This window comes from Hippoglossus stenolepis, chromosome 3 (genome assembly GCF_022539355.2).
Source record: "Hippoglossus stenolepis isolate QCI-W04-F060 chromosome 3, HSTE1.2, whole genome shotgun sequence".
NCBI lineage: Eukaryota > Metazoa > Chordata > Actinopteri > Pleuronectiformes > Pleuronectidae > Hippoglossus > Hippoglossus stenolepis.
In genome coordinates this window covers 25,886,713-25,899,408 of record NC_061485.1, presented here as the reverse complement: position 1 = coordinate 25,899,408, position 12,696 = coordinate 25,886,713, and the positions used below count along the sequence as shown (strand labels likewise).

The window sequence follows — 12,696 nt, the reverse complement described above, 5'->3', positions numbered from 1 at the left end:
TATATATATTCCATCTGTAGTGATACATTTTAAATTCAAATTTTATAGTGTATAAGTGCAACAGGCTTCGCATTGTGCTCTATAGGGAGGTGTTCTAAAACTGATTTGTTCATCTTGTAACAGTCAGTGCAAAAGAGACCCTGGGCAAGGACCCAAAATGACCCAGAGTCTCAGGCAGAGATGAAGAGTTCAGAGCTATGATAAAAACAAACGAGGCTTATGGTTGGTGGAGACTGGCAAAGGTCAGAACCAGGGAGAGAAGGCTGACAGAAAACCAAACGAATGCAAAAGGCAGAGAGCAGTAAAACAAATACACAACAAAACAACAGCAAACAACTGAACAAGCGGTGAACAACACAAATACACTGTGGCAGCTCAGAGGTGGAATCACGATGTTATAAATACACTGACTGACTAATGACACAGCTAAATCCACAACACCAATGAAAAAAAAAATCATGTTTGGTGACTATATTCATGTCTCCCTGTAAATAAATCTCAAATTTAAAACATATTTCCGAAGAAAGGCAAAAAAAAAATGCAGGTGAGTAGATAATGAGTGCATTTTCATATTTTGGTGAACTATACCTTTAAAGGAGGAAACACATATGTCCATATACATGTATACACATATATATCATATGTGCTTAAAATATTAATATTAAGACAGAGATGCAATGCACAAAATATATGGTGTTGTTAAGGTTTTTCGGTGAGGTATTTTCAAGCTGGGTTCTGATATTTTCTACAGCCCTGAAGCGTTGGAGGTAATTTACCTGTATCTGTGAAAGTGTTGTGATCACTGAGCCCACGGGTTAAGGAGAGAATAACTCTTTAATTTCAAAAAGTTCATGGTTGTCAATCTGACAGTCTCTTAAAGCGGTTCATATCTGAAACCTGACATTGAGGTGATACATCTCTTCCCTGACAGCACTGAGATTCAGCTTGTGTGTTGAAATCTAAAGAAACACACACATACTACCCCACAAAACAAGAAACAGAGAACCTCCGGAGAGACTGCTACAAAATGACAAGCGGTGTAAGTGAGGAGGAACAGGCGTACCTCTGACAATTAGGTCTGCTGCTGCTGAAACGGTGTCGACTTCTGTGTGTACCATACACACATACTTCCCAGAGTGCTTCAGCTGAATGTTCCTCACCATCAGGTCACCTGCAAATCCCTGATGACACAGACACATACATATGAGAGACTCAGGAAGACAGAAAAACACCAAAAGGGGCCAAGTCATAAGAATATGGAAAATCCTGAGAGCACATCAAAGGTCTGTGTCTGTCATATTGTGTAAATCCCCACAAAAGAAGCTTGGATTCACCACAAGTGAATCAACAATATGACACATCAGTGTGGTTACACACATGAATTCACGTTTACATTGTTATGAAGGCTGCACAAACAGTTTATTCCTTTGGATCAGTGTTTGCTGTGTTCAATCTTTATTGTTACTGCTCAGATGAACCGCTCATCAAGAGTTCTAGGGATCCAGAATTCAGTGGTTTGTGTAAAAATCAATGGCAAGTTAAACAGCTGTTGTGCGTATGCACAGTGTGGACGTGTCAGAGCTGAACAGTGACTGCGGTGGGCCTGGCGCTCTCAGCCAGGGAGCATAAATCTTGTAATCACAGAAATATAGTCTGCTTGTTTTTTCCAGGAGAAGTTGATTGATTTTCTCATTCAGTGAGATCACCTCTGGGCAGCAGAAATGTCATCCAGGTTACAGGCTTTCCCTTAAGACACAACACTCAGTAACATCTGCTGGTATCTCTGAATTAGACGGGCACGATTGTGACACACGGGCTCAAAGGCGAAACCAGCACCGAAACAGGAATTTCTTTGATACTCTCATACAACTGAAATTGAATTATACTTAAAGGACCATAAAAAAAACAAGTCTCATGTCAGAGTGTTCCAGAGCAATTGAAAAATACAGAAACTCTATAGTTTTCTAGACCAGAAAAAGATAAAAGATTAAAAAAATGCATCGATATGTACCTGGAGATTAAGTGTAACACTATAGCCAGCTAATGTTAGCTTAGCATAAAAGCAGAGGCAATTCAAAAATACACTTACAAGCACCTTTATGGTTTTTAAGTGAAAGATTAAACAAGAGATTAATACATAGTTTGATATTTACATCCATCCTCTAAGTATGAGGCTACAGCCTGCAACAGGCTAGCTTAGCGCAGTATAAACACTGGAAACAGTGATGATTCACTGAGTCTAACCACTAAAGCTCATTAATTAAAAGCTGTGTCTCAATTCAGGGGCCGCAGCAGTTGGAGGCTGCATTTGAAGACTGATTGCGTCACAGTGTGACTAGATTCTCCCATTTCGAAGACACAAGTGTTGCAGATTAACGTGTCCTCCCATTACAAAGCAGTAAAGAATCCTATGTGTGGATCGTTCTCAGGACACCTATCCCAGGATTCACTGCGCGCCAGTGACTAAGTGCTAGCTACAATATCTGGGTATTCTGATTGATGTCTCCCTCGCTTCTAAACCACACCTGTTCTCTCTGCTCCAAATGTCCGCACAGAAATTGGGCTTTGGCTTTTATTTGCGCCTGTGACTTAGAATTTATTGCAGAAGGATTTAAAGGGCCCATATTGTACACCTTTCTGGGATTTAATTTGAGGTATTGGTACGCCTAAGATGATATATCAGTGGTTTAAAGTCGAAAAAACTGCTGCAATGTGTATTTCTATGTCCTCTCTTCTGCCTCTCTCTGGAGCTGCAGACAGAATAGGCTGTTTTCCTCCTGCCTCTTGAGCCCCTCCTCTGATTGGCTGACTGCACTTTGAGTGACACGCGACCAGGCCTATCACCGGTCTCATTCTGGCACATTGACTCTCTCTGGTAAACACAGCTGAAAGTCACGCTATGTTTGGATACATCTATAGAAGACCAGCTACATATTTACAGTCAGTTTCAATACGGAGTAACGTAGACTTTACTTCGTACTGAGCACAGCGACACAGCACGTCAGAAGAAATAAAGCGTAACCGCTGGTCTCGAACAGTAACGCTCTTAGGAGGAATGTGCACGGACACATTCTCTTCCTTGCATCCCTCCACGCTGCAGTGTTTCTTCAGTGTTGTTTGTTGTGGTTAGCCTGTGGTAGCTAACAAGCTGCTAGCTCAGCAACATGTCTGCTTGGTGTCGCGTTCGGTGTGGAGGGGTGGTGGGGAGCGGGGATGGTGGGTTCGGAGGCTGGACTGGTACCGGCTGGGTGGGGCTGAGAGACGAGATGTGACCGATATGACTCATACGGGGGAGGAAGTACGAAACGTGACGTTTTGATAACATATTTCTTCGAGTGGACTGAGTGAAAAGGTCCGCGGAGTGACTGTTTTCATACTTTGAGGCTCCCTACTGACCCTCTTCAAGTCATTACGTTTAGTAAAAGCCCAGAAAATGTATTTTTCACAATATGGGCCCCTTAAAGCTAATCTCACTAAATGCCTTTAAAACCAGAATAAAATAACTGGAGGCAGATTGTATAAGATGTTGCTGTTTTTAACTTACCTGGTTGTGTAGCTAGAATCTTATTTGGTTCTTTTGATTTTGTTTTTAGTTGTGTTTATTTTTTGGGTCGTAATTACGTGTTTTTTGCCTGTGCTGTGTTTTCACCTGTGCTGCTGCCTATCTTGGCCAGGTCTCCCTTGATAAGAGATTCTTAATCTCAATGAGACTTGAGAGCTGCTTCGATCAACGGTAAGGGCAGGACAAGCTGTCGATAGAAATAAGAAATCTACAATAGACCAGAACGTCTCATGTCGGCTCGGCCTCCACAGACTACTCGGTCTTCAGTGGCCACATCTTCGTAGCCCCTGAATTAGGAAAGAGTGACATCTTCTTTTATCCAAACAGAAAGCTCTAAATTCATGAATATTGCCATTTTACCAAGCTAACTGGCCGCTGCCTGTAGACTATTTATTTAACAGATAGACATTAGTGTGAGGGGTTTCTATGAAGAGCTCATGCATGTCAGTTCTTGGAAAGAGGACATTGGCTGCACCTCAATCCACAGAGCACCACAACTGTGTGAGCTTCCACACATTCCCCCAAAAACCGTCACAGACTCAGCTGATGTCTCTGACCTGCTACAGATTAAACATAGATTTGTTTGAAAATGACGCCATAATATCAACACTGATCAACACATAATGATCAATAGTTTCTTAAATTAGTCAAATCTTTCTCCATAGCTGCCCGCGCATTCATCAGCCCCTCCCGCTAGCTCTCTTCCTCTCTAACACATACACACACACACTGACACACACACTCACACACACAAACAGTGTGATCAGACACATGTGTAAACATACGACTGGGTATAACAATAGAATTTGTAAACTAAGACAATGTATGGAGAGCCGGAGGAGACGGGGGGATGCTCTTGGTTTGGCTCGATTCGTTTGGCAGTGACAGAGACACAGAGAGGAGCAGTTAATTACTGACAGACCCAGTACAGTCCAGGCATGTATGAAAAGACCCACAATGAACACTGTAAGTGGACTTATTGATCACTATGACCATAATATTTATACGGCTGTTGTATAGGAGCGATTCTGCCCCAAGCTTTTTGATCCATTTAAACGGTTGATCGCTATATCCGTGATCACTATATCTGGTTTCCACTGTATTATTTGTTTTTGTACTATTAGTGACTAAAGTGAAACCTTAGTGAACTAATTATTTACCTACCAGCAGCTAAAGGTGTTTGTAGGTGTGGATTGTCAGATTATCTGTTTCCTCCATGCTTGAGTATATATTGACCAAAATGTCAAACCATTCCTTTAAGATTAGGTCTATTTCTGTTTTACTGCAAGACTTCACAGAAGACATACATCATTCAGATGCAATGGATCGTTTTCATTAAAACGCCTGTTATCATCCCATTCCATATTTTTAATCCAGGTTTTGATGAAGAATTAGAAGGTTTAGAAACACTCAGGGGAATTGACTGCACACTGAAATCATGTCTCATCTCAGCTCTGTTATACACTATCACAGAAATCAACTGGCAGAACAAAACAGCTCTGGAGCTTCAATATCAGGTCTGGCTTTTAGAAAATGATGTCGGTCAAATCCTTGGCCCAATATCAAATAATGTGTTCACCCACATTATACATACCCCTCCAATCATTTCAAAGTGCTCCTGTCTGATGAAATCAATGGCTTTGCCGTTGAAAAACCACTTGAAGACGGGGATCAGCGATGAATCGCTGGACACCTCGCAGGGCAACACGAGGCTCTGTCCCACGGTGGCGTCCAAGCTCAAGGGTGGAACTATGATTTTGGTGGGTTCTACAGCATTATGGGAAAAGGCAGGAAATAAAGGAGAATATTTTGTTACTTTATGTCCATAAAATCGTGCCAAATGAAGAAGGTAATAAAGCTTAATTCATCCAGAATAGTCCAGATTCTGCTCCATCAGTTTAATTAAATGACCTAAAATACTTCACTTAGGAAGCAAATGCCCTCCATAACCCTCTAATGAATAATTAAACACACTGCAATCATGGTGTCAACTAGAAAGAGAGAAAAAGAATCGCTCACTATAATCATAATTATTTTTAAAAACCCAAATCTGAAATTGCTTCTCCAGCTCCTTTTAAATGAAATGTTGAGAAAATATTCTTCACTCGCAGCCGTATAGATGACGGTGCTTTGCCCCACTCTGCTACATGAACAATAACTCACAGCTGACAAAACCATAGATGACTTATACGTCTGTCAAACCGCCGGGAACATAAAACGGCTATATATTTCATTATCAATTTCATGCTTGAGCTGGTATTTTTTTTCCCCTTAACAAAAGTTTACACCCTCGGCTTGGAAGGTACAGTAGTGGAAACTAGGAGAGAAAAAAAGCAAAAAGACAAATACCTTTCACCATCAGCGTCCCTGTGCTGCTGGAGGTCCCAAACTGGTTTCTGGCCACACACGTGTACCTGCCGCCATCAGATTTGGAGATGTTGGTGATGCGCAGGGTTCCGTCCTCCATGATAGTCTGTCTGAGGAGAGTGGCAAAACTGAAACAGCTCACCATGGGTTCAGATCTTTCATTTCCTTATCAATCAATTACTTGGCTGTTAATTGAAGGAAAAGGGACGATAAGAATCACTGGGACGACTTCCTGCCTGAGATATGAGGCCTCATCTCTCAAGCCATTTTTGATTTGGTTTTGAATGAAGGTTTCAGAATCTATTCCAAAAGTCTATTTGCACGCTTCAGAAGATAACAATTATCTTAGCTGAGGCAGAACAGCTTTGTTGTGGGGTCAGCACAGTATTGATGGCATATATTCATCAACTAAAACGCACATATTAATTGGACACACAGCAGGCCAGCAGTGTTGGGCTGGCTGGTGAAAAGAGGAGGAGGAGGAGGAGGAGGAGAAGGAGGACGGGAGCAGCACAGATTTGACTGGGATCTTTACCTGCAGCCTTATCGCTCTACAGCACGTGGCAGATTGTACCAACGTGCTACAAGCCTTTCCGAGAGGCAGTAACATGGGAGATATGCATGTAGAAGCATCGAACTTGGGGGAAAAAAACGTCAGGCTGGTCTCACAGGAGAAATAAAACTGGGAGTCTGATGAGAAGCACTTGAAACTCAGATTTTGATACTTAGGATTTTTATGATATTTTTATATCTTAAATAGTATTTATTCTTGTCGTTTTTACTGTATTTATTCAACAATATTATATTTATTCAACAATTGTAAGGTGAACCTGGATTTCTCCCAAATCTGTCATTCTGTGCCAATGTTATGTCTTGTTCTTTATTGTCATTGTCTTGGTGCAACACCTATTGCCCTTCAGGGACAAATAAAGTTGAAATTGAAGTAGAGGTTGCATATGGCTACAACAAGGGCATTCACGACTATTGCATTTTAGTAGTTATCAACTATTTACAAGTCAATTAATCGCGGGAGAGATATGTGTGATGGATATATTCAATTCAACTTAATTCAATTATATCTGTATCGCTCCGTCAGTGATAGGACGTTTAGGTTCCTTCTGTTGGAACCTTTTCTTTGCTGTTGCTATAGCATGAGCCGTAAGCGATTGTAGATTTATGTGGTTACACGTAGCTCTGGTATTGTTGTCATTGTTGTCAATCACACATGACAGCTATCACGTGTCGATTACATCAGCGCCCCCTGCTGCACCCTGCTAAACCCACAGATGAACTAGTCTACAACAATGCAAGTGTCGACTACTGGAGTAGTCTGTGAAACCACTGGCCAAAACATGTATGAGCCCCGAGAGGCAAATCAGGAAAATAAGAAGTAAAGAGGGCTTTCACCACGACACCATTTGTTGTTGTTTTTCACACATTATTCCTGAGTGCACTTTAGTCATCGAAGACAACTCAACATGACAAGTGGGTCAAAATTTGTATCAACGCAGCTCTTATGTAAGAAAATCAACCAGAAACTGAGAGCGAAAAAGTGAGAGTAGCATATCCCCCCACATCTCCACTGGATATTACGCCCTCTTTCATAAAACTTCACATTTAAGCCTGGAATACTTCTTTTGGCGCCTCAGCTCTGAACAGACAAGCGGGAGAGCATGTAAACATATGCATAAACGAGGCAGATAATGCTCTCCTGTTGTGACCTTTGGATTCAATAAATCAAACAGAAATACTGTGAGCAGCAAGCTCAAAAAGAAAAAAAACCACACAACACACAAACAATTTCATACTGGTTCCCGAGAATAAATATGTATTCACTTGGGCTGAGCTGAGACCCAGAGAGCATGTCTGACACGGGGGTGCTTTGCAGTGATTTATTGACAAACATATCAAACGCTGAGTGATGGAGGCGCATTGAGAACATGACCTGAGGGGCAATGAGCTGCAAAACAAATAGAAAGGTAAAGAACTATCTGCTTTGTAGACAAACTCTGTTCCATGCTGTGAATTTCTATTCTCGTCCAAATGCGCTGCCTGGGTAATGCATGGGTAATTTTTTTTCTCCCTTTCCTCATGACCACTCAATGGAAAACACGAAAACTAATCAATCCCTCCGGTCGCATGTTGAGGCAGGTCCTGTGAGTTACGAAGCGTCTGTGGAAAGCTGCCTGTACATACTGATCCCAGCCTGAGCACAAATGGAAATAAGAAAGGTAATATAAAAAAGGAGAGAAAGCATCTATGGACTTCACTTCACATAGTAGCAGTATGCAAAGTGAAACTAAAAGTCAGCATACAATATCCTGTAAGTTATGTGCAAAAAATAAAACATTTAAATAAGCTTTAATTGTATAGCACCTTTCATACCATCTTGCAGCACTTTAAAGCAACTTTAAAGCAAAGCTAAATAAATAAATGCACCACATGAACGAAGCAGAATGCATCTACACATTATTAAAACCACTTGATAATAAGAACAACTTGAGTGTTGAGTGATTTTTTCCCCTTGGCCTCCCTAGCAGCTGTAACCACTCAAATTTAGCTGTGAACCAGAATCAGTATAGAATCAAAGTACAGTAAATAAAGGCAGAACAGTCACAATACAATAACTGTTAGGACAGCTCAAAGTGCTTATCAATAAAAAAATTGCACAAGAAATTAAAGCATATAAAAATAGTACAGTGCAAAGCTATGTAAACGCTCGGGTGTTGAGATAGGTTTTAAGCTTTCTTTTGAAAATATCTACTGAGCTGGCTTTCCTTATATCTATCGGTAGTGTGTTCCATAGTTTGGGGGCATAATTGACAAAAGCTGCATCACCGATCTTCTTTTGGCTGCTGCTGGGAATAAAAAATGTATTTTAAAAAGAGCCACTCTGGTTTTTCTTCCTCAATCACCAGTAAACCCTAAAGATGCACCATAAGCATCTGAACTCAGGAAACAAACTCAAATTGAAATATCAAGGCACAAAATTTGTCATTTGTCGTTTTTTCTTCTCAGACATTCAGCAGTTTTCCTGACTGAAGATTTTAAGAACTCACGTCGAGAGTTCAGTTACCACGGCAATTCCTGTGTTGAGACAAATACTGCAGCAGCTGGGAAAAAGCCTTGCATCTTACCAACATAACCTTGGACTGAAGTCAAACAAGGGTTTCTGAAGATTCATGAGAATGTACCTTTAGGTGGATGGATTAAACTCGAGAGGTGTAAGAAACAGAGTCTGGTCAGTGGATGAAGTGGACAGCCAGCCACTAGGGTTAATCACAGCGCTTTGGCTTTACTTTAGAGAAGAGATGTTGTCATCCATTTTTACAGACAGTCATAGCTTCCAGTTTTAACCTTGGATGATACGTTTGAAATGATAATGGCTGGATGTACCCACGTCGTCATGTTCTGTTGTCACTGATGTGACATGAGGTTAAAGCATCAGCCTCCTCACAAACTGATGATCCATGCAGGCAATGAAGAGATGCAATAATACAAAACATAAACAGCATTCTTTTTGTACAGCAGTCTACAGCCTGTAAGCTGTATTTTGTTATTGGGATAAGGAAAAAAGTCATTCTGACATTTCCATGTTTGACTGCTTAGATATTTAAAAAAACAAAACAGAAAAACTTAAGAGAATATTTGTTTTGGTTATTTGTTTGTTTTAACACAGCAAGGCTTGAGCCTTGATTTAAAAGAAGTGAGATTTGCAGCAGGTCTGCAGTTCTCTGGGAGTTTGTTCCGCACATGTGGAGCATAAAAACTAGATGCAGCTTTCCCATGTTCAGCTTTGACTCTGGGGGACAGAAGAGCAGACCTGTCCCAGGCAGTCTGCGAGGTCTGGATGGTTCAGAACGCAGCAGCAGATCAGAAATGCATTTTCAGTCCTAAAACCTTCCAGTGCTTTAGAAAATCAACAGCAGCATTTTGAAAATAAATCCTCTGACAGACAGAAGGCCTGTGAAAAGATCTAAGAACTGGAGTGAAAGAAAAAAAAACATCTCACTCCTCTGCTCTTTGACTCAATGTTCACTTCGGGCTAAAGCCAATTCCACCCAGAAAACTGAGGCGGATGGTTGTAACTCTGTGCTAAAGTGCAAGTTGCTGGTGCTCAACATAGGCATTCTAGCAACCATTTATTTACCAATGCACATGACTGTGCTTTTGAAGGCAGAACCATTTGAATGTATTCCTTGTATTTCTGAGGCATGTTCTCAGAATTGTTAGATTGTATACACGGTGGACGAAATGTTTTCATTCAGCACACCCCAAACACAGACACAAAAAAAGATAAGAGAGACAAAAAACTGCTGTTGAAATCAGTATTGGAGAGAAAATAAAATCAACAAGTTTCAGAAGCAACAGTGTTCTTGAGACAGACTGAGTGAAATCAGACTTCTCTGTTTTCCTCGCCCTCTTTATTTTAAAATCTCTCCTATGGAACGTTTTTGTAACTCACTTAAGTTGCCGCCCGAACGGAACAAAGAGCCAAGGCTCTCTCAGAAAATTGATGCAATTAAGTCCATTATACCTTTCGAGACTGACAAGGCCTCCTGATGGTGTTTCACACAAAAGACAAGCTTTCATTTGCATGTCTCATAATGTGCTCAACAACAGCTTTAAGGGGGGAAATGCCAGGTTGCCAATGATGTCCTTCCTTCCCTTGACAAATATCTAAATGATCCAGTATCATGTCAATACGCTTAAACCAGCATGTCAGTACTGGGAGTAACATTTGCACCCACATTAATGGGTCTTGATGGTTATAATGTTTTAACCCATAGACGGCATATTTCCAGTTCATCTTACTAACCAGGAATGAAGCTAAAATATCCTGGATATGAACACTGCCATCTTTCGCCTATATTGCACCCATAAGATGCCAGTACTGGGAATTCTGTGATTTTCCATTTGGAGCATCACTACCAAGGTCAGTTTTTCCTTTCATTGCTATGGTGCTGCAGGTGGATTCGGTATGGAATGGATTCTAAAGGACATTTTGAGAGACGGTGAGTTTGAAAAGTGGCTAGTGCTTTACCACTAGTGGTTTGGTGGCAAGTGCAGATTCCAAGTGGTAAGTCGCTCATGCTTCACCAGCACTTGCCGTTTCCAGATGGCAGGTGGTGCTTGAAAGTGGTAGGCCACTGTCCAGCTTTGGCCGGCCCCAATGAAAATGCAAATATGATCCCGGTGGACTGTGAATGTATATTTCTTCTCACTTCATTGAAAGATAGCCCTGTAAATAAAGGAATATGTGTGTTTCAATGTATTTTGACTGATAGCACCTCATTGTATTTCTGATTCTGACTCTCCATCTCCTTGATGATGTACCCAAATTTAATATGATCGTGAGCCTTAGCTCGTGGCCTTTCCAACACTCCAGCAAGATAGTGACAAGATGGGTCATCAGCAGCTCTACTGGAGTCACCCCAGGAATGTAACATTGATCCGTATATACGGTCTCAACATGTGCTGCAAGTGCTTCAGGCAGCGCGCTGAAGACATTGGCTTCTTCAAGCTGGACTAGATCGTTTGTGCTGACGCGTCCTAAAATGGGTCAAATGATTTCTGGAACACAAGAAGATGGGATAACTCAGCACTGCCAATAAATGTGGGGGAAAAAAAGCCTTGGCTAGTGGCATATCATTTGCCACTTTTCAATCTAGGTGCTGCTGGAAAGTTTCTGGCAATTATTTTTTGCTTTTTGGATCTTTTTCCCAGTAACCCAGCCCAGCCCTTGTTTCTCTGAACTTATAGACTAACATTTACCTCCCTTTCATTTCCACCCAACACCTAATAGAAGCAGCTCTCATACTGTGCTCCAACCCCCTGTTATTGTGTGCATTAGCTTTTGCGTAGGACTAGTGCAACAACAAGCTGCTTCTTTGTAGTTCGTAGGTGTTGCCTCAGACCTTAAATCACGACACGGTGTGGCCCGTCATGTAGTCAGGGGAAGACTTTCACTGAAAGTCTGTAGACGATTGTTTTTCCTCTGTGGTTTGCACACAAACAGCATCTTTACATGGTGTCTGCCCTTCATCCGGCACTTTGACTGCCTTCAAGAGCTTAGAAACTGTGGGACGCTTTAAACAACTGAATCATATATTGCTCCTGATATAAAGAACTGATGGACTCGGGATCCTGACCTCACTCTTACATCCACTAAAAAAGACATCACTCAAAGCAGAACACTGACATATAAATCCATGTAAAGAATAAGGTGTCCATCTGAAGAAAAAAAAAAAAAACTTTCTTGAACCAAACGAAGCTGTGTCATGCAACCCTGACTTCTAGGGTCCCCTTAAGCAGAAGTAATACATAATAATGAGTCCCAGAAATGAACATGACCACAAGAATAAACCCTTTTACAGGGGCCATCAGTGGCATGAGCGCTGGTGCATGCAGCACAATACCCTACCTCCTGCCGTCCTTCAGCAGCTCGCCCCCTCTCCACCAAGAGATTGTGGCCCTCGGGGAAGCGTGGGGGCGACACTCGTAGACAACCTCGCCCCCCCTCTGGATCACCGTGGACTTCTTCACGGGGCGCCGGGTGAAGTCAGGCGGGGAGGCTGAGGAGCAGACCCCACGTTAGGGCCATTTTAGGTAACAGCTGAGCATCAGCCAAAAATGTCAAGTGCATCGACGGCAATTACAGAAATTATATTTCAACACCAGACCGGCTTATTGTATGAAATAATTATGGAAATGAAAGAGCAAGGCCACGGCTCACTGAGGAACCGCTTAAGCCTGTTTTCATTCAT

At 41.6% G+C, this 12,696-nt stretch overlaps 1 protein-coding gene across 1 annotated transcript in view; it reads right to left on the bottom strand.

The window, feature by feature from the left end:
* Positions 1 to 12,696, bottom strand: part of LOC118102409 (contactin-4) — a 49,857-nt gene that overhangs the window by 22,601 nt on the left and 14,560 nt on the right. The window contains exons 10-13 of the mRNA XM_035148552.2: positions 12,354 to 12,504; positions 5,912 to 6,039; positions 5,157 to 5,329; positions 1,064 to 1,181 (exon numbers count right to left, since the gene is read on the bottom strand). Coding sequence (XP_035004443.2) covers positions 1,064 to 1,181; positions 5,157 to 5,329; positions 5,912 to 6,039; positions 12,354 to 12,504 — 570 coding nt within the window. The remainder of the gene's footprint in view (positions 1 to 1,063; positions 1,182 to 5,156; positions 5,330 to 5,911; positions 6,040 to 12,353; positions 12,505 to 12,696) is intronic.